Source organism: Montipora foliosa, chromosome 1, assembly GCF_036669935.1.
Source record: "Montipora foliosa isolate CH-2021 chromosome 1, ASM3666993v2, whole genome shotgun sequence".
Classification (NCBI taxonomy): domain Eukaryota; kingdom Metazoa; phylum Cnidaria; class Anthozoa; order Scleractinia; family Acroporidae; genus Montipora; species Montipora foliosa.
The window spans coordinates 5329836-5349835 of record NC_090869.1 but is presented as its reverse complement, the minus strand read 5'-3'; the positions used below and the strand labels follow the sequence as shown (position 1 = coordinate 5349835).

Below are 20000 nucleotides of genomic sequence, written 5' to 3'. Positions count from 1 at the left end.
TCCGCGGTGCATTCTTGGACGATGTTGCGTTAAAAGTCAGCGGCGGGGGTGTTACACGCACCAACACCAACAAAATTCGGGCAACAATGTTGCAGGTTTTTGCAACATTGTTGCGTTAAAAATCGCCCTGTGCACCCTGTTACACGAGGCAACTTTTAACGCAACAATGTTGCGTTAAAAATCGGCGTTAAAATTCGGCTCGTGTAACATCACCTTAAGACTGTACAAAAAGATTTGAACATTGTATTAAAGTTATTTTCTTTGCCTAAATTTGAGACAGTTGATCAAGTTTAGTAAAAATATATGTATTTACTAACATTCAAAAAAGGAACTGGTAGCTTTGGATCCCTTTTTCGTCTTAATGAAATAATCATCTGACAATCCCTCATCTCCGTACTTAGGGCCTGTTTATATGACGCGAGCTATCCCGGTTTGCCGGGCTACCGTCAGGTAAAAGGGCTGAAGTGCTTCTATGGAAGTTTCCAGGCCGGTTTACCGGCATGAATTTCAGCTTGTATGCGTCAGTCACGCAATGGATAACTGGTGAAATTTCTTGTTTGGGTTAGAATTGAATGAAGGTTCAAGTTAGCTCTAGCAAGTACGGAAGGGCATTTTAAAACAAAAGATGGAAAAAAGTCCTGTGATAATGCAAATATGGCTGCGTTTTCAAGGCAACCCACGCATCATGACAATTTTTCATCCCGGCAAACCGAGCTGAACCATTTATATGAGAATTTCTCACCCCGCCTTGCCGAGATCTCGTCAGCTCAGACCGGGATCTCGACAAGTTGGCCAGCCCGCCGTCTCATATAAATGAACCGAGATTTTACCAAAGAGAATAGGCATTAACCGAGTCTCGGCAAAGCGGGTCATCCCGCCTAAACGGGCTGGCTCGCCTCATATAAACAGGCCCTTAAACTAGTGAAGACGTGTGGCGTTTTACCCGTAATATAGTTATTCTCATTTGCATTACAATATAATCTAGCATGTATGTGAGGCAATTTCGGGCTATTTTGTAGTTTTAACGCGAAATTGCCTCGCATCCACGTTAGATTACATTGTAATGCAAAATAAGAAAAACTAACCGTGAAAAGGGCTATTGAAGAGCACTCTTCAGGCCCGGGAAACTGGTTGCTTGGCGACGGGCGAAAAAACAAATGAGAACTCCGAGTCCAAACAGGATTCGAACTTCCCACCTCCGTAACACCGGTCGGCAGCTAATAGAACTCCTGTGCCCGGTTGTTCGAAAGCAGATTAACTTAATCCAGGATTAGCGTAAGCTTTTTTTTTTTCTTCATGTTTTTAACTTTTTGGTGAAAGATTCTTTTGCTTATTTTTGTTTTCCAAGATTGACTTCTTCTATTTTTTGCCGAATATCAGCGTAAAACTTGATCAACATTTGGTTTTAATCTCAGAATGTGATTAGCGTTAATCGGCTTTTGAACAACCGGAGCTAACCGGGCCAAGGGGAGCTACAGGTCGTTTGTCGCTGACAGACGTAGATAATTAATAAACGACCAGATGCCTGTTTCTCGAAAGTCCCGAAAACGTTCCGGGCCCGAAAAGCCATTTGTGAAACTGAAAACCGCTTGTTTTGGAAAGCCGATCTTTTAACATGTTTTCAAGGTAACAAAAAGAAAAATGACTGTGAAGTTTGACGACTTCAATTCTCTCCTTGATTGAGATACGAAGGGAATTGTGACACCCGAAAATGGCCCGTAACGTTTCGGGACTTTCGAGAAACGGGCCCCAGGGCCCCGTTTCTCGAAAGTCCCGAAACTTTACGGGCCATTTTCGGGTGTCACAATTCCCTCTGTATCTCAAGAACAGAGAGGATTTAAGTCACCAAACTTCACAGTCAGTTTTCTTTTTGTTACTTTGAAAACATGGTAAAAGATCGGCTTTCCAAAACAAGCGTTTGGCAGTTTCACAAATGGCTTTCGGGCCCGAAAAGTTTACGGGACTTTCGAGAAACGGGCCCCTGGCCCGAGTTGTTCGAAGGGTGGTTAGCGCTATCCACTGGATAAATCACTATCCCCTGCTTAACTCAATTGGTTTTACTTAGTCTAGTGTTTATCCGCTGGATAGTAATTTATCCGGTGGATAGCGTTATCCACCTTTTGAACAACCGAGGCCTGTAGTGCGCCAGTGAGTTCTAGTAGCTCAATGGGTAGAGAATCCAACAGTACGGAGGTCGTAGGTTCGAATCCTGATTCAGTGATTTTTCATTTGTCCTTTTGCTCGTCGTCAACGAGTTTCCTATCCTTTCCACGCTCGCATGACATCTTATTAGACATCCGTCTTTGTATAACATAATGTGGCGAAAAGGATAATTATTATATCTCGATCCCTGTCGTCCAAGCAGGGCGTTACTAGAGCCTAACCGTTCTCCACCTCGTAAAACATGGACAAGGAAAGGTTACGTTTATACAAACGTTGGCCGTGTAGTACATATATTTTAAACAGAATTAATTTGCCGTGACTTTAACATCTTAAGTTCCCACGGCCTGCTCCCGTCTGACCTTGTAGCTCAGTCGGTAGCTATAGAGCGGCGGAGATCTAACCCGAAGGTCGTGGGCTCAATTCCCACCCTGGTCAGAGTTTTTCTCTGTCCTTGTGTGAGCCCAGTTCCATCAGTAGGGCTAACGCTCACATGGTTCATATGGGATAGAAATCTAGCACTTCACGTTATACTACACTCACTTCAGTTAATTCTGTTTAAAATATAAGTGCTACACGGCCAACGTTTGTATAAACGTAACCTTTCCTAACCTTCCAGATAGTTTGATAGCTCATTCGTAGAGAAAGATATTTTGTAACGTTTTGCATATGACACTGGACTATGTTCATTAAAGCGGTTTTCAATTGAGTGTAGCTATTTAGTGTAGAAAGTAATTAGCGGATTGCTTTGGTTTAGAGCGGTTGTCAATTGAGTGTCGTAAAACCAAAACCAAAGTAATTACTTTGGCCAATCAAAAAGGACGGAGGCAATCCGGTAAACCAATCAAAACTCGAAGTAATTACTCGTAGCCGACACAAAGTGCGGGAAAATGTGCAAGCGCGAGGTTTTGGTTTCACTTGTGATTGGTTGAAAAAGTGGCGCGAGAACTTTGAACCAATCACTGAGTGAAGTAATCATAAACCAAAGAAATTCGCTAATTACTTTCGACACTCAATTGAAAACCTTCTTAAAGGAGGAAATCAAGTCCGCTGCGGGTCTACAGGTTTGCGCAGGCCACAGCGAGGGAGCCGAGGCTGCCGTACATACCATGAGCCAAGTCTTTGATGAGGAAGAAACAGATGGAATTCTGCTTATAGACGCGACTAACGCGTTTAATCAAATGAACAGAGCAGTAGTTGGCATACTTTGTTCTCTTTCTTTATTTTTGAAAGCGGCATCAATAAACGAGATGCCCACCCCCGATGCTGTGTTTGTGTTTATTTAATTAGAGAAAAATTATGCATGGTAAAGGCTTCAAGTTCCGTTTAAGCCTAGTTTTCATCTGTCGGGAAAATCCCAGACGATCGGGGATTTTGCAGTTTCTCCACGGTCCCAGATTTTGCCCACTAATGAAAACCATAAATCGTAGACATCCATGATAATCTGGAATGGTCGCAGACGAATCCGGGAAATAGGAAGCGTTTCTATTTTCCCGACGTGTTCCAGATTAGTGCGATCGTCGGTGATCATTCCCGACATATGAAAACTCAAATTTTTACTGTCGGAGACGTCGGCGATGGCTTTAGCTTTAGCTCGTTTCCAATCCTCTTAATTGCAAGTTTTCGGTTTTTGGCGCACTTTCCACTTTACGCGAAAGCCACTATCGGGAGAATCTGGGGCAAGCGTCTGGCGATTTTCCGATACTCGGAAAAATCAGGGACGGTTAGGAATCTCCCGGATCGTCTGGGATTGACATAAAGCTCCGAATTAAAGCGCCCGGGGCTCGTCAGGGCCCGTTCCTTGTAGCGCGATGTCATTCGTCGCTATTTTTGGACGTGATTTCATTCACTTTTGACAAGGATGTAGTACGGAAATGTCATTGTGTATGATTTTTACTCTAGGTCTAGGATCAATAAGGGGGAGCTGTAGCTTTGAGAGCGTGGGCGAAGGTAGCTTATCTCTGTGGATCACTTCTCCAAGAGGACAGTTTCCCAGGTCCTTTTCCTGTCATTTGGTCCGTCCACGGCCTCATCAGACCGCGGTCGATCAAATACGATAACGAACAACATTGGTTTCAGCCGGTTTCTGATTGGCTTCCGCAGCGTAGGGTAACAAGACCGAGCGAAACCAGTTTCGGGTTGTCTAACGCCTTGTCAGGGTTAGGGTTGGTCTTACGCCAGGATTTTTGGCGCATTAAGGAAAGGGCTCGATTAAATAGGCAGCTGCTCGATAGCGAAAGTTGTCTCTGCGAGCGGATATTTCACTCTCGAAAAAAATTAAAAGGAGCAGAATAATAATGATGACACTAATGGTAGTGCTGAACAAATGACGACGTCAATTCACAGTGAATTTCAAAGTTCAGACTAATTCGTTTTCAAGAAATCTTGGAAAATAGTTTTAAAACATCCTCTGAAAATTCAGATTATCGCCTCTAACGAAGATACTGCTCAACGACTAGCAATAAAGAAGTTTATTCGCCGCTTTCATAACCCATTGTGTTCCCTTGTTTGCTTTGTAGAAGGCATTCTTCTCGCAGGGTAATTTTTTGTATTGACTTAAGTGACACTTCCGCTTTGATTTCACGTTTGTCATAGGCGAGAAAAAGACAAGATATTTTACAGTGCGACGCGCCTTACCGTGGCCACCTAAAAAAGTTTTTTACAAATTGTCCGCCAATGAGGATGTGTACTTCACATTCACACCTCCTTGCAAAGTTCGCACAGTTGTAAGTAGAACACCGTTGCATGGGTTGTTGAGTTGACGTATTTACACATAATTGTTAAATGTGAAAGATTGTTGGGTGGCCACGGTAAGGCGCGTTGCACTGTGAAAGAGGACGTTAAAGGAAAAGCTTTTGCAAGCATAGAGGACATAAAGAGAACTAACATGTCCGTCAATACTTTTGGCTTTCCATTCCCCCGCCCCCCCCCCCCCCCCCCACCCATTCTGTTCTTAAACTGAATATAATCTATGCATAGAAAAAGCAGTCGATCAATTAATTGTCAACAACGACGGATCATATTAGAGCTGAGAAGGGAATATGTCAACGCCAACGTTTTTTCTTTAGATTTAAACCAAATAATCTATCACGAAAAGAAAACATGACAGTACAATACATACTTAATTCACCGCTGCCCATAGAGGCTTTCAGGGCTCATGAAACACAATGAACGAAACGGGAGAACACGACAAGAACTGTTAAGAATCCCAAATTCAACGAGTGGTCAGAACGAGTCTTGAACCCAGGAACTCCGGATATCAAGGCAATTCTCCTATAACCACTGGGCCACACTTCCTCATTCCGGGCTCGGAATCACTCATTACTCATTCGGGCTGAATTACTCATTTCGTGGAATACTTGATCTCTGTGCTTGCAGCTTACATAAATTAAAAGGGAAATAGGTTAATGCAAATGATTTGAGTTAGCTCTTGTCGCGTACATAGATATTATTTTTCTCACCGTCTTCCTCGTTTTGACGCTGCTAGACTCAGATTAAAAGGTAATGTAGATCATTTTCCTAGCATATTTTAAAAGTTATGTGCGCTAGCTGAATGACATGTAACACTGTTTAACTCTAAACATCTGCACAAATGGCTGCGGCAAATCCTCAGAAACATATTTACGGAGGCATCTTCTTGACATAGACCATTTCAACAAAGGAGCCTCTAAAAGTATTTCTTCTTCTAAGTAGGCTTCTATACTACACAGTGCTTGGCACTTGTTATACATAATCTACTTTTAAACTGACAAGTATAGAAAGCTTAAAAAAAAATTAAAATTTTGTATTTGTTGCATTTCCCACATAGGTCTTTGTAATAGTTAGTCTTTTTCTAGTACTGCTAAAATGTTACCGAATTTCGAACCTTGTCTCGAATATGCGGGCGGCCTTTTATTGTGCAAAAATGGCGTTTGTATTAGTGTTGGCCGGTCTCCTACGAGATAAAGAAAGGATACCTAAGCAGTGTCTGAGCAAAAATTCAGATCCAAACTCGGAACCAGACCATATTCTCTGAAATACATCAAGCTAAATGATCATTATGCGACTCTCAAGTATTGCCGCCCAGCCTATAAATGAGAGCCTTTAATTTTCAGGTGATTTTTCTTGTCTCGCGGGTTGTCTAACGCCTTGTCAGGGTTAGGGTTGGTCTTACGCCAGGATTTTTGGCGAATTAAGGAAAGGGCTCGATTAAATAGGCAGCTGCTCGATAGCGAAAGTTGTCTCTGCGAGCGGATATTTCACTCTCGAAAAAAATTAAAAGGAGCAGAATAATAATGATGACACTAATGATAGTGCTGAACAAATGACGACGTCAATTCACAGTGAATTTCAAAGTTCAGACTAATTCGTTTTCAAGAAATCTTGAAAAATAGTTTTAAAACATCCTCTGAAATATCAGATTATCGCTTCTAACGAAGATACTGCTCAACGACTAATTATAAAGAAGTTTATTCGCCGCTTTCATAACCCATTGTGTTCCCTTGTTTGCTTTGTAGAAGGCATTCTTCTCGCCAGTGCCCCAGTGAGTTCTAGTAGCTCAATGGGTAGAGAATCCAACAGTAAGGAGGTCGTAGGTTCGAATCCTGATTCAGTGATTTTTCATTTGCCCTTTTGCTCGTCGTCAACGAGTTTCCTATCCTTCCCACGCTCGCATGACATCTTATTAGACATCCGTATTTGTATAACTTAAGGTGGCGAAAGGGATTATTATTATATCTCGATCCCTGTAATCCAAGCAGGGCGCTACTAGAGCCTAACCGTTCTCCACCTCGTAAAACATGGACAAGGAAAGGTTACGTTTATACAAACGTTGGCCGTGTAGCACATATATTTTAAACAGAATTAATTTGCCGTGACTTTAACATCTTAAGTTCCCACGGCCTGCTCCCGTCTGACCTTGTAGCTCAGTCGGTAGCTATAGAGCGGCGGAGATCTAACCCGAAGGTCGTGGGCTCAATTCCCACCCTGGTCAGAGTTTTTCTCTGTCCTTGTGTGAGCCCAGTTCCATCAGTAGGGCTAACGCTCACATGGTTCATATGGGATAGAAATCTAGCACTTCACGTTATACTACACTCACTTCAGTTAATTCTGTTTAAAATATAAGTGCTACACGGCCAACGTTTGTATAAACGTAACCTTTCCTAACCTTCCAGATAGTTTGATAGCTCATTCGTAGAGAAAGATATTTTGTAACGTTTTGCATATGACACTGGACTATGTTCATTAAAGCGGTTTTCAATTGAGTGTAGCTATTTAGTGTAGAAAGTAATTAGCGGATTGCTTTGGTTTAGAGCGGTTGTCAATTGAGTGTCGTAAAACCAAAACCAAAGTAATTACTTTGGCCAATCAAAGAGGACGGAGGCAATCCGGTAAACCAATCAAAACTCGAAGTAATTACTCGTAGCCGACACAAAGTGCGGGAAAATGTGCAAGCGCGAGGTTTTGGTTTCACTTGTGATTGGTTGAAAAAGTGGCGCGAGAACTTTGAACCAATCACTGAGTGAAGTAATCATAAACCAAAGAAATTCGCTAATTACTTTCGACACTCAATTGAAAACCTTCTTAAAGGAGGAAATCAAGTCCGCTGCGGGTCTACAGGTTTGCGCAGGCCACAGCGAGGGAGCCGAGGCTGCCGTACATACCATGAGCCAAGTCTTTGATGAGGAAGAAACAGATGGAATTCTGCTTATAGACGCGACTAACGCGTTTAATCAAATGAACAGAGCAGTAGTTGGCATACTTTGTTCTCTTTCTTTATTTTTGAAAGCGGCATCAATAAACGAGATGCCCACCCCCGATGCTGTGTTTGTGTTTATTTAAGATCGATCAGTTACAAAATATTTTTTATCGTTTCTGGGTGATTAATTAGAGAAAAATTATGCATGGTAAAGGCTTCAAGTTCCGTTTAAGCCTAGTTTTCATCTGTCGGGAAAATCCCAGACGATCGGGGATTTTGCAGTTTCTCCACGGTCCCAGATTTTGCCCACTAATGAAAACCATAAATCGTAGACATCCATGATAATCTGGAATGGTCGCAGACGAATTTCCCGACGTGTCCCAGATTAGTGCGATCGTCGGTGATGATTCCCGACATACGAAAACTCAAATTTGTACTGTCGGAGACGTCGGCGATGGCTTTAGCTTTAGCTCGTTTCCAATCCTCTTAATTGCAAGTTTTCGGTTTTTGGCGCACTTTCCACTTTACGCGAAAGCCACTATCGGGAGAATCTGGGGCAAGCGTCTGGCGATTTTCCGATACTCGGAAAAATCAGGGACGGTTAGGAATCTCCCGGATCGTCTGGGATTGACATAAGGCTCCGGGCTCGTCAGGGCCCGTTCCTTGTAGCGCGATGTCATTCGTCGCTATTTTTGGACGTGATTTCATTCATTTTGACAAGGATGTAGTACGGAAATATCATTGTGTATGATTTTTACTCTAGGTCTAGGATCAATAAGGGGGAGCTGTAGCTTTGAGAGCGTGGGCGAAGGTAGCTTATCTCTGTGGATCACTTCTCCAAGAGGACAGTTTCCCAGGTCCTTCTCCTGTCATTTGGTCCGTCCACGGCCTCATCAGACTGCGGTCGATCAAATACGAACAACATTCGTTTAATATAAGTTACTCTTTGTAAATATCACGGTTTTATGGGGATCTCCGCTAATTTATATATTGTGTATAAAGAGAAGAGGAATCAAAGAAAGATACTCCAATCCAATTAGCCCTGCATTGCCGGAAAAAATGTCTGCAAACGAAGCAAGCTTGGGGACCTTCGATCCAGGTCTTGACGATGCCTTCGAACAATTTGGCCCAGTTGACGTGGATGCTTTTATCGATTCGCAATTCAACTACGCTTTGGAAGGCCAAGAAGAACTGCAAAATACAGAGTTCAGTAAAACGGCTGTTGGGAGCAGAAATGAGTTGCAAATGGCCGCTTCGGAAACTTCCACGTTGCATTCAATCGAATTCTCACTTGGTGGTACACAGACGAACTCGGACAAGGCAAACTCATTTGTGTCATCGTTGGACGAACTGCAAATGAACGGGTTTAGCGGTATGTGCTCTCAATGTCATAAAGTTATGGACAAAAAAGATGTGGTTAGCTACCAAACGAGGAAATGCGAGACCAAAGGTGAGCTTATTGAATTGAAAGATACACATATGTTTCGGTACGGTATTTGTTTTTGTCGAATTTTAATAGGATTTGTTTTAATTTATCGCACAGGAGATAGTAATTTCTTTCCCAAGATGTAATCATAACAAGTTATTGTTGTATCAGTGTATTTGTTGATATTTTAACAAGCTTTCGCAACAATTTATGTTATTGTTACGCTGCCACTTGTCCTGTGAAGTTTTATAATTTATAAAAAGTGAAGTTATGTTACGATCTTGAAAGCTTATGATAATATATAACCATTTGGGAAATCCGTTTGACAACGTTAAGCTATTTTCCACCCTTATTTGCTGTTGATCACCACTTCTTTAATTAAACGTGGACTTTGATTTGAAGAATTTGTGGATTTTGCAGCATTTAAGCTTCTATAAATTGTTTTACAGTCTTTTTTGCCGTACGTACCGTACGCGCCATTGTATTATTTTGCTACTTTATAAACTGTTGGAAACTAATATTATTTAGAAACCCAGGGCTCGGATCGATATCGTGTCATAACTCGCTCAGCCACTCGTTTCATCATGATGAGGAACAAAGGCACTTTATATTTTACCTTCCGCGTAAAAATGACATCAGAAAATTACGTTGTCTTGGTGACATATTTGTGGAGTCAATTATCTCAAAATATTGACCTCTGGTGGGTGTAAATTATATGCTTTTCCCGCAGATTGTTTACTATGTTGATACTTTTTTGATTAGCAGGGATTCTATCTCTCACAGTCTGCTTTCCCTATAAATTCTGTGAGATCCTACCAATTAGAAAAAAAAGAAAATTGTCAAATTATGGTATTTTTTAAAACCTGAGTGGTCTTAATGTGTAAAATTAGAGAGAAGGAAACTTTTCAAGATGTACTTGATAAGAAGGAAATTAAAGTAGGTACTTGCAGAATAACTTAAAATCATTTTGGTATGCTTTAAGTGGCACTCAATTGAGAGGATAAATGTCCCATAGTCCTTAATTCACAACTGTCAAACATGTGGAGTGGTTTTGTTTCTTAAAATTGTTCTTTTCTGAGAATCTCTTTATAACTAATATTATAGGTCTGGTCTTCATTATTGCAATATACTGTTATGCAAAAAAAAACTGAATGTACACATTATGCTTGAAAACAATATCCAAATTGACTTTTGACCTTGATAACTACATGTAATTAAACAGTATACTGATCGAGATTGATTTGCCTCATAAGTTTTTATTACTTCTGTGGAAAAACCTTTTTTTTTCATAGTTGCACTTTATTTTTGAGGATCAACCCATAAAGGAAAAAACAAATTTTAAAGAGGTTTCTTCAAGATTTGTTGTCTTACTTTTATAAAGTGAACTCCACTAATACAGAAATTAATCAGTTCTTACCAATTGTTTGTAGAGAGAACATTTGACCCAAGATCAGCAATAGCTACAGAATTACAGCTTTCTGAGATAAGTGATGATGTTGGAACTTGTTGGCGTAAGCTGGGACCAAAGCTTAACATCGCTGCAGCAAAAATCCACAACCTAGATGAAGACTACAAAAATAATCATGACAAAGCAAATGCCCTCTTGCTCATGTGGAAACAACAGGAGGGGAATACTCATGCTACGGTTGGCAGACTTGCAGACCATTTGAAGGCCATTGGAAGAACCAGCATTGCTGAAAAACTTTTAGGTTAGCACAGAATGGATGACAAACAGGTTTCAGATGACTTATACTTTGTAACCTACTACAGCCTGAAAATGTATCCAAAAAAATTCATATGAAACTTAAAGATTTAGACATAAGACTTTCCCTAATCTTGCCAAGTAAGATCTTTATCATCTCAATGAAGAAAACTTGCAATTCAGAACAGTCATGGTCAAAATAATTCTCTGAGCTCAGACCCCCCTAGGTAGCTCAAGCCTTGTGGCCCAAAAAATGTCATGACCAGTATTTTCAGGAACATGTCCGCAGTACATATGCTACTTTACAAAATTTTGAAAACCCTGACTATAATCATTTTTCTTGTTGTTGAACCAGTAAGCTGAGGAATTTCTTCAGCAGTCATGTAACTATTTAACTATGTTAAACCTTGTTATAAGTGAACAGACTTAACTGATTAGAGTGTAATGTGAAGTGCTAGTTTTCTACCCCATATGAACCATGTGAGCGTTAGCCCTACTAATGCAAATGGGCCCACACAAGGACTGAGAAAAACTCTGACCAGGGTGGGAATTGAACCCACAACCTTTGGGTTAGATCACTGCTGCTCTACTGACTGAGCTGCAAGGTCAAACGAGAACTAAAGATGTTAAAGTCACGGCAATGAGCAGGACGGGGGCAAGTCTGTTCAAATATAAGTGCTACATGGCCAATGTTTGCAAAAAGATAATCCTTCCTTGTACTTGTACATGCCGTGTTCATTGCCGTGACTTTAACATCTTCAGTTCCCACAACCTGTTCCCGTCTGACCTTGTAGCTCAGTTGGTAGAGCAGCGTTGATCTAACCCAAAGGTTGTGGCTTCACTTCCCACCCTGGTCAGGAGTTTTTCTCTGTCCTTGTATCGGCCCATTTCCATTAGTAGGGGTAACACTCACATGGTTCATATAGGGTAGAAAACTAGTCTGTTCAAATATAAGTGCTACACGGCCAACATTTGCAAAAACATAATCCCTCCTTGTTATATATATAATTGATTTTACTTTATCTAAATTGCATTGATTGGCATTTCAGTGTTTTGGAGGTGTACTTCTGTAGCAGCTAGCTTTTGGTTTGAGAAACGAAACTCATTGAGTAGTTACTAGTAACTATCTCAGATAAGTGTTTACTCTGCACTAATGTAACCTTAATTTTGATGTGCTTGTATTGAAATCAGGAGTAGCTGATGTCCAGCTCCCGACATGTTCTGTGGAAAAGTGTGATGTCATTAATTTAACAGTAAAGTGTGACTTGAATGGTGAACTGGATAGCAAGGTAACACAAAGCATTGATTGGAAACATTCTATTTATTTTGAGAGTACAGTTGTATTTGGGTTTTATCAACAGGCAAGTGGTGTATAAAATTTTCCTCTTAATTCATTACACTTCAAGAAAAAGTTATTACCGGATAGTTTAATTCCCCCGATCCCAGTAATGGTTATTTTGATTATTGAAAAGAGCTACTGAAAGGACATAAGTTATTAATTGTAGACTGGGAGGTCCATGTTGCTAAGAACTGTGACTAAGATCTTGAAAATGCTGCCAGAGTCCACAGGCCGAGAGCAGCTTTTTCAAGACTGAAATCACAGTTTTTAGATATACGGACTGACCCTCAGCTGGTAAATGACTTGTATTTTTTCCTTTCTGTCTGTCTGTCTGTCTGTCTGTCTGTCTGTCTGTCTGTCTGTCTCTCTCTCTCTCTCTTCATCTCAGAATTAAATCACTTGTTCACTGGCATCACATTTGACCATGGCATCTGACAGGATGCGGCGATGCGGATCCGCATAATTCACTGAAATCTGCATCTTCCGCATAATTCCGATATTTTCCGCAAAAAACAGAAGAAATATCTGATATTAGTGATAAAGCAGCTCCTTAACATCCTCAAAAACATAAAAGCCGAAGAAATTGACTGTTTTGAAACGCTTATTTTCCTGAACATTGAAGAAAACACACCATTTCATTCGCAAGATGAAAATTCGTAAGAAAGATCCTAAGCAGTTTCCGTGAATTTTTTCGCCAATGAGCCTGGACACTAGTTTTTTATTCCTACAATGCTTTCCATTGGACGAGAAACAGTTACACTTCAGCAAATGACGTAACTGATAAGAAACTAAGGGCGTGTTCGATTGACCGTATTCCGGAATAGGATTACATGGAATACAAGTTAGAACTCCTTCGTTTTTACGGAGATTCACATTAAAAATGTCGAACACCTGCTAAAATGCTATTTTAAACATATCTTTATTATCCTTGTTTCTTCAAAACGCCAGACATACCGTTTTGAATTCATCACTTCACGTATTCTTATTCCGGAATACGGTGAATCAAACGCACTTTAAGTCAATGAATGAGGGAATGGATCGCGCTCCAAAGGTATTAAAATTTTGCTCCATTATCTCCAAATTGAAACAAAATAATTTATCGCTTTATTTATTTTACCAAAAGTTGCGGGAAAATCCGAACTGCTAACCCTTTTATTTCAACGGTGAAAGCTGGTCGCAAATTGATGACTCCTCCATGTAATTTAATCACAAAGGGCAAAAATTCAGTCACAAATGCGATTGTATTGGTTGCAATTTCGATTACGGATTTACCGTAAGCATGTAAATACATTGGACGGGCCTAATTATTAGTTTTATAACTTGTTTAAGTTTCCGCATAATCCGGTGTAATTTCTGCATAATCAATGCATGTTTCCGCATAATATGGCCAAAAATTTCCGCATAATCTTTAATTTTTTTCCGCATCCTATCAGAAGCCATGTTTGACAGTAAATGCAGTGAGTGACTTTATTACAAAGTGAATGTTTCAAAGAGAAACATTATTTTGTATTTGAATTCTGTTTCCAAGCCTCTTTTCTAATAGAACTGTATTTTGAAAGTAACTTTTGTATGTAAACGGAAGCAGTAAAACAAAATAGAAATTTAAGGTCAGGGACAAAAAGTCTCAGAGTGTTACTGTGCCAGTTGGCAGAGATAGAAAAATCCAGACTGCACAAATTGCAGGATTCAATACCATACCTCTTGGAAAAAACAAACATTAATTGTTATTGATTGCATGAAAAATGGAAATGCGTGCATGTGTTGCATGCTCTAGTGTGGCTGTTTGTTTACAGCTTACAAAAATTTGAATCCATGTATTTTTAAATAAAAATAATTGGCACTGTAAGATTATTTTATATAGCTGTGATAATGTCCTCAAATTATGTTGATAAAGGTATGTGTAATAAGTTATTATTATTAAACCTTGAATCTTTCATGAATTTCTTATATACCAAAGGGGATTTTGTCTTTGGCAGGTCATGCTATGTGAAGATGCTAGTGGAAATAAATTTTTGTTGAGACCAGTTAATGGTAGTATGGGAAACTGGAATCCAGAGGAGGTAATTGCTTCATACATGTATGAACATAAATGAGACAACCACCAGGCAAAAGCAGAGTAAAATCTGAAAAGTTTAAAGGCAAACTAGTCAGTGCATGAGTTTTAGGAACAATTAAGTTGGACCTCAATTTCTTAATAATAATAACAATAACGATAACAACAATAATAATAATAATGATGATGCTAAGGTGTGCAGTAAAAGACAGCAGACACACAAATTGGGTGTAATTACAAACAAGTGGGCAGGGAATGTACTGGCAAGTCATGGATCCCACCATGTACTCGCATAATGTCTTGAGACTAAATTAACCCTGTGCAGCGAAGTAACAGTATGCCCCCCTCCCTGACAGGGCTTCAGCACAGGGCTAAATGGGTGTCACAGGTGGCAATTTCCTGCCCATAGTTTATTAAAGAGGATAAAGGAGGTTCCAAGCAACTGATAGGTCAAACACTAAAAGAACAGGAAAGCAAAAAGAAGGTGGGAGAGTGGGAGGGAGGGATTAATTTGCTGTAAGAAACAAAAAACTTGAGCTTTTTCTGAGAAAGTCAAGCTGAGAACACCCCTTTGGATAGATTGATTGAAAGAGCCAAATAGGGTACGGTAATCACATAATGGGAAGTCACAGCAATCCTCCCCTGGCTCCATCCAGTATTTGTTTACCGGCCAGGTACATGTAACTAAGCACAGAATATTATTATGACATTTTAGTAAATTAAGGAGGCTTCCTACAATAAATTTAGCCTATACCATTTAGACTTTAGACGGCCACAGTTCTTATATGCAAGCACCTACAGCTTTGAAACTTTAACCACGTACTAGAGGAAGTTTGAAGTTTGTAAAAATTTACTTGATATGGCGTTCTAGGTTACCATAGCAACGAAACAGTGACGTCATGGTTTTTGATTAGCAGCAATTTTACACTTTATTCGATCTAAACTTTTGAAATGATACGCAGAGTACTAATCCTAATTTCTTTCAAAAGAAGTGCTGTTTTTAATATATAGAAGAATCGCTTGTCATGTAAGTCTTTTAGAGTTATCAAGCTAGCTCTCCGTGAAATTTCATGGTATAAACTGCTTTTGATGTCTGTTGACAAACTTCAACGGAAAGCATTATATTTTGCGGAATTTCATCAAACTTCGTTCCCAGAACGTCTGGTGGTCTAGCTTAAAAACTGGTCAATGAATTTTTTTTACAATCCTGTATTCTGTAATTAAGCATATTTCCAAATAACTTGCCAAGCGCCGACAGAATTGAAGCTTTTTAAGACACTGAAAAAAAATTCCAAAGTTCGGGATATTCTTTGAATCTCCGCTCACGTTTCTACACTCTCTTTGTTTATGCCACTCAAGCTGGCTCTTCCACATTCCAGCATGCAAAACTGGTGCCATTAATGAGTCCCAAGTATCACTTTGGTCACGCTCGCGTGGTAACGCGTCGTGTTGAAAAATCACTTTTCACTTGTTTAGCCTGAAAAATGTTGCATTTGAAAGCCTCAGCCTTTCTCTTCTTGCTTTCTCCTCGGAAAACCATTTTTTTCTTCCAACACGATGCGTTACCACGCGAGCATGACCAAAGTGATACTTGGGACTCATTAGTGGAACCAGTTTTGCATGCTGGAATGTGGTAGAGCCAGCTCGAGTGGCGTAAACAAAGACAGTGTAGAAACATGAGCGGAGATTCAAAAAATATCCCGAACTTTGGAATTTTTTTTCAGTGTCTTAAAAAGCTTCAATTCTGTCGGCGCTTGGCAAGTTATTTGGAAATATGCTTAATCACAGAATACAGGATTGTAAAAGAAAATTCATTGACCAGTTTTTCAGCTAGACCGCCAGTTGTTCTGGGAACAAAGTTTGACGAAATTCCGAAAAATGTAATGCTTCCCGTTGAAGTTTGTCAACGGACATCAAAAGCAGTTTATATCATGAAATTTCACGGAGAGCCAACTTGATACCTCTAAAAGACTTACATGACAAGCGATTCTTCTATATATTAAAAACAGCGCTTCTTTTGAAAGTTATTGTAAGAGTAACGACAAATTGAGTGTTTTAGGCGTAAAAACTTCTCTCTTGAATAACTTAAAATCGGCCTTTACGATTTTCTTCAAACTTCGTCAAATATTAGACAAACACCTCAGGATTAGTACCCTGCGTATCATTTCAAAAGTTAAGATCGAATAAAGTGTAAAATTGCTGCTAATCAAAAATCGCGACGTTACTATTTCGTTGCCATGGTAACCTAGAACGCCATATCAAGTAAATTTTTACGAACTTCAAACTTCCTCTAGTACGTGGTTAACGTTTCAAAGCTGTAGATGCTTGCATATAAGAACTGTGGCCATCTAAAGTCTAATGGTATAGGCTAAATTTATTGTAGGAAGCCTCCTTAAATAAAGTTAATAACATTATTGTTCCTTCACCCCAAGCATGCAATTTAAGAATGTCAGAACTTTCTTTTAGATCCAGAAAAATAAGGCGTTCCTAGAGACTGTTGCTGCTGCTGCCAAGGACATGGGGAAAACACCTGAACAAAGGAGGCAAGAAAGCTTAAAACGCATATCTTCAGAGGTTCAAGAATTACAGCAAAAACTTAAAAAAGTAAAATTGGACTTGGGTGACTCCAAGGAATGTACAGATTCTTTTACTGCTGGGGAAAATAAACAAAATGATAGAGAAGCAGAAAAAGAGGTATTAGATCATGATGCAAAGGTGCCACAACAAGATGTCAATCATTTGCTGCAATCCTGTGAGGAACAGCAGTCATTTTGTCAAGGAATATACAGTGCTCTTATCAAGCTTATTGGTGAAGTTGGCCAACCAAGGGATGACAATTTCAAGTGCATTTCGCAACTCTGCGATTTTACAAAGGAGTTAAAAGACCGAGAGAAAGCATTGTCTCCAAAAATTGAGTTGTTGAATAATATGAAGGACTGTTTAGATATGCATCAAACAACTAAGTTGGAAAAATTAGATAAGTGGTACAGGGCTCAACAGGAACAGATTGACGGTGTGGAAAAACTTCTGTCAAGCTTGCTTTCACAAGGAAACATTGCAAAAAAGCAGGTCAGTTTGAATCATTTGAATCTGCACTATGCTCTGAGTGAAAAACAGAAAATAATTTATGTTCATTAACGAAAGATAAAAATGTAAGAAATGTATTAGTTAAAAAATGCGAGCATTAAGAGAATGGAGACAAGAAGCATACAGCTGTACTCAACACAGAACAATAATGACCCAGCTAGTAGAGAAGAAAGAACAGTATGTTCATAGCAACATTATTATGGGGTGATCTAACCACAGACCTAAACCATTTTATTTAAAAATGCATTTTATTGTGCAGTTTTATTTGTTTGAATCTATGTATGATCTATGCATTTTACTTTAACTGATTTTTGGGCACTACTTAACCATGAAACACTTACAGTAACACGGAAACAAGACTGACAGATTGTATCCAGGTTGCGCATCGAGACACCCTTGACTGGAGCCCGAGCCTACCCTTTTTGCGGGTGCCCCAAAATTCTCAACAGAACCAACACCTGCTGAATTTGTTTCCCTGCGAGTTTCACCCTTGCTCACCACAGAGTCTCCAGTAGCTCAGTGGTTAGAGCATCCAACTAGACCACAGAGGGTCGAGGGTTCAAATCCCATCTGGGGCTCGGATTTTTCGACTTCTCAATGGGCTCTACATTTCATTTCATATGTGTATGTCATTCTCACATTCGCTCACTTGGGTGGTTGGTTGGCCGCATCTCAGATATGCTCCAAGGTGACTGTGCGATGCAGTTATGAGCTATGCTGTCAGTCGATATTTGACTCTGTAGCTGCATGATGCAGCTCAAATCAATGACTCACATTTCACCCTTGCTCACCACAGAGTCTCCTGTGTAGCTCAGTGGTTAGAGCATCCGACTAGATCACAGAGGGTCGTGGGTTCGAATCCCATCTGGGGCTTGTATTTTTCCGAGTTGCCAATGGGTTTTACATGTCATTTCATGTGTATGTCATTCTCACATTTGCTCACTTGAGAAAAAAAGGTAGAAAGAAATATCTGTTTTGCTGTTTTGTTTTGCTGTTTCATGGATTAACAATGCCTCTGTTTTTTTACTTTAGAAAATGTTAAAGCGCAGGTCTGAACCAGTTTTAGGTGGGAAACCATCATCAGGATTTTCAAGAGGGGTAACAAAAAAATTCTTATTTTTTCCATTCTGTTATTAGTAGTTGTTGAATTACAAATAGATCTTGTGGAAATGATGAAAAGGATTACAGATCTTGTCTTGATACCTGGTATAACAAGTTGGGTGGTTGTAGTAAAAATAATATATTTTTTTTTCAGAGGTCAAAAACAGACTCATCAAAGAATTCTGGCAAGTCACTAAGCTTATGTGAACTTCAAAGTTTTAGTAAAAAGTCCAGCATATCAGAACCCCTTTGCCCATACCGAATGTGTGTAATGGACACAGACAAGAAACTTAAGAAAGGACAGGTTTGTGTAGTTAAGTCCTCCATCTAAATTTGAGTAGCTGATCAAGATATAAAAATAATAAAGAACAGGACAGGCCATAGGTGTTTTTGTGTCACTGACTTATTGCATTCCCAGGTCTCATAATCAGACCAGATCTGACCAGACAACATAGTTTTTGGTTATGAGGCACGGCAGGTTCTAAGGAGCAAAGCCACTGCAAATGCTTGTGACTTCCTTCTTGCTCTTCTCAACAGCTTCAGGAATATTTACTTTGTGTCAAGGGAATTCCTTTGGTGGGAAGACCAAGAGCTGAAAATTCACCTCTGACGTTTGAGTTATTGTTTTTTTTTTTTGCTGATAAGGAAGTTAATCATTAAATTGTATCATATAATTTAGTGATAATGGCTGCCAACACGGCTTATCTAGGATACAATTCTTTCTACTTTCTATGTCCCGCTTATATTGTTTTCAGCAAGTCTCAATGACATTCTTTGATCCTCTAAAGGCCCCAAGCTTGATGAGACATCAGAATCATCTAATGTATGTAATACATGTAATTGGAGAGGATTAAGGGCAAATTATTTTGTTTACAACCGACCACAGCTCGAGCGCTGCTGCGATCAATCAGGCTTGAATATTTCACTCCCAGTTACGATGTGCAGTAAACCTGGCTTGATTGTTCTAGCCTTGCCTAACTTACTATATTATACGGATCTTACAATCTGCATGGAGGTGGAACAGAATCCTGTACCGACTCAAGCTGAGGAACACTATTACACAACTGGACACATAGACTACAACTGTCACATAGACTACATAAAGAAGAAAGCAATCAAAAGGCTGTTTTCTATCAGAATTCTGCGGAAGACTGGTCTCAGCCAAAGTCAGCTAGCAAGAGTATCCACCACAACAATCAGGCCGATTGTGGAGTCACGCAAAAGTTACCTGACATACTCTCTAACAGGATTGAGAAAGTGCAAAAAAGGGCTCTACAAACAATCTTTCCAGCTTCCACATACCTGGATGCTCTAATACTTGCTGGCCTGACCACCCTATGGGAACGAAGGGTCACGCTATGTCGAATGTACTTGCAAAGGATTCAACTCAGCCCTATTAGCTTCCTCGTCCTCCTAAGATTACAAGAACCCACTCATTCCTACCAGCTAAGGTCT

The 20000-nt window shown here is 39.8% G+C and overlaps 2 protein-coding genes across 4 annotated transcripts in view; both read left to right on the top strand.

Moving 5' to 3' along the window:
* Positions 1 to 270, top strand: part of LOC138005827 (uncharacterized protein PF3D7_1120000-like) — a 13703-nt gene extending 13433 nt beyond the window's left edge. Inside the window, exon 12 of the mRNA XM_068852026.1 lies at positions 1 to 270. This exon is cut by the window's left edge and continues 1437 nt beyond it. The gene's annotated coding sequence lies outside the window, so the exon portion shown is untranslated.
* An 8205-nt stretch (positions 271 to 8475) lies between these two features.
* The window catches only part of LOC138004305 (probable serine/threonine-protein kinase ifkC), a 19846-nt gene continuing 8321 nt past the window's right edge, over positions 8476 to 20000 (top strand). The window contains exons 1-8 of one of the 3 annotated variants that reach the window (XM_068850815.1): positions 8476 to 9287; positions 10694 to 10972; positions 12157 to 12254; positions 14281 to 14364; positions 16824 to 17426; positions 18477 to 18542; positions 18700 to 18849; positions 19432 to 20000. The exon at positions 19432 to 20000 is cut by the window's right edge and continues 229 nt beyond it. In XM_068850815.1, coding sequence (XP_068706916.1) covers positions 8897 to 9287; positions 10694 to 10972; positions 12157 to 12254; positions 14281 to 14364; positions 16824 to 17426; positions 18477 to 18542; positions 18700 to 18849; positions 19432 to 19860 — 2100 coding nt within the window. In that variant the 5' untranslated portion in view covers positions 8476 to 8896 and the 3' untranslated portion in view covers positions 19861 to 20000. The remainder of the gene's footprint in view (positions 9288 to 10693; positions 10973 to 12156; positions 12255 to 14280; positions 14365 to 16823; positions 17427 to 18476; positions 18543 to 18699; positions 18850 to 19431) is intronic. The other 2 variants (XM_068850888.1, XM_068850958.1) reach the window with 2 other exon arrangements.